Source organism: Aplysia californica, unplaced genomic scaffold (assembly GCF_000002075.1).
Source record: "Aplysia californica isolate F4 #8 unplaced genomic scaffold, AplCal3.0 scaffold00804, whole genome shotgun sequence".
NCBI lineage: Eukaryota > Metazoa > Mollusca > Gastropoda > Aplysiida > Aplysiidae > Aplysia > Aplysia californica.
In genome coordinates this window covers 278,239-280,406 of record NW_004798074.1, presented here as the reverse complement: position 1 = coordinate 280,406, position 2,168 = coordinate 278,239, and the positions used below count along the sequence as shown (strand labels likewise).

General features: G+C 42.8%; 1 protein-coding gene across 1 annotated transcript in view; it reads left to right on the top strand.

Annotated features, from left to right (window-relative positions):
• LOC101849501 (cell cycle serine/threonine-protein kinase CDC5/MSD2-like) overlaps positions 1-2,168 on the top strand; it is a 9,676-nt gene that overhangs the window by 5,388 nt on the left and 2,120 nt on the right. The window contains exon 5 of the mRNA XM_005109683.1: positions 1,775-1,953. Coding sequence (XP_005109740.1) covers positions 1,775-1,953 — 179 coding nt within the window. The remainder of the gene's footprint in view (positions 1-1,774; positions 1,954-2,168) is intronic.

Sequence of the window (2,168 nt, the reverse complement as noted above, 5' to 3'; positions counted from 1 at the left end):
TGTACTGTGTTATGTTGATTCAAAGGGACTTTCAACAATTTCATGTTATTTGAAAGTCGGGACATCCGAAGCAATAACTGCCTCCCATAGGAACAAGGCAAGGAAGGGGGCGGAAAGTCATGATAAATTGAAGGGGTCAGAAAATAATAGGCCAAAGTCATATTGAGTACCTTTTGAAACAAACATAACAGGTGTACTTGAGCATGCTGTACTACCGACTTTGGGTAATTTGTTACAACCATAAGTTATTAGTATATTTAACCCCATCCAATCATTTAACCATAATATGTGTCATCATACAAAGAGCTTTAGGTTTAGTAAAATGTTACTCATTTCAATTCAAAACAAGCAAACGCAAGTTCACATTCACGAATGGATTTGAACCATGGTCATCTGGACCGTATCGTCAAGCAGAATATCAGCGGAGCAATAAAAAAGCGCTCAAAAGTTGTTCGTATATAATTTGAAAATTTGCCGGATGTTGGGAGAAGGGGGCTTCACTGGTAGGCCTTGCTTCTTTGCGGCCTGTCTTCATCTTTCCCAGCATGGATTGTGTCGATGTGCATCTCTGTACTCAAATATAAAGCAAATTTGCCCTATTCTAATGACGTCTCTGTTGTGAATCTCATGATTGTATTTATAGACCATAATTCATAAAAAATATATCGTGTGATTTCTTCACGGGTTTTGTCAGAAGAAGAAGTATCTACGAGTATAAGACGTCATGAGCCTACTATGAATATTATACCAAAAATGAACGCACCTGTTCCGTAAAGAGTTAGGAGGTTGTGTCAGTCTCGTGTGAGCATCTTTTTTTTCTTTCTTTCTTTTGGTAAGTGTTTTACGGCGCTCGCAACTTCATAAGGTCGTATGAGCGCGCGAGACACATTAAACTTTTTCAGTTTATAGGAAATTTTGAATTTTGCCCGGGTGGCGGCCGAAGCCTACTCTTATCGATTTTAGACCACCAAGGGATCTTTATCGTGCGCAACTTGCACACAGGCCCATCCGAGATTTTTCGACCTTGTCCGAGAAAGCTAGGTGTAGATCTTTCCTACCAGAAGATCAGGGGTGTGGCTGAAAGACAGCAGTAAGAATGAGCCAAGGAGTAGCAGTAGAAAGGCTGCAGAAAGAGTCAGGAGCCCAGAGGAGGGGGCAAAGGAGGTGAGGGGGTGGGGGCAGAAAGAGAGACTTAAGCAGATAACAGAACATTGCTAGAGAGCAGGAAAGGAGGTGAAAGGAGACAATTTTAAAGAAGAAAATTTTTCGGCGATGGTGGGCGGTTGGTGCGCTCGTTTCCCGAAGCGGAAAGTCCGGGTTCGAGCCTCGATTAGGACACGGATTTTTTCGTCCCCCTCCTGCCCACCCAGCAGTAATGGGTACCTGACTTCGAGCTAGGGAAGTAAAGTCGGCGTGGAAAGGAACTGGCCACCCTACCACAATATGCCGAAGGCCCAGGAAGTTGTCTCACTATCAAGGCAATCCCCAATATCTGGATCGGATGCCGGAACAACTTTACTTTTACCCGGATTCGAACCCGGGACCTTTAAATGAGAGGCCAACACCTTAATATCTAGGCCACGAGAGCGACCGTGTAAGCTTTAAAGCAACGAGCTATAGACTTATGCCAAAAATAGAAAGCAGTCTCCTTTTAAAATAAATATAAAATTTTAGTTATGAATTTGGGTAAACCTTCCTTTAGTGAGTTATCCACCCTGCATTCATTTACACTTAAACATAAAATTGGATGAAGAGTCCATCTCTTTGTCCACAGCTCGCAATGAAAGCCGCGGTCAAGATGCTATGGGTCAGCTGCGTGCTGAAGGCCTCGAGGCCAAGTTCCACCCACTGGACATCACTGACCACAACAGCGTCATCACCCTCAGAGACTTCCTGCATGATAATTACCAGGGTTTAGACATATTGGTCAATAACGCCGCCATTGTTTTTAAGGTATGTGTTCGAAGTACAGGGTGTCTAAAAAAAGAAGACTCATTTAAAAATCAATTCAGTTTAGAATCCAAATACGTGACTGTCAGGTCGCTTTTCTGCATTAACACCGTTGTAGCTGTTGCTGTTGCTACTGCTGATGTTGATGCTATTGTTATTGTTGCTGTAGTAGTAGTAGTAGTAGTAGTAGTAGTAGTAGTAGTAGTAGTAGTAGTAGT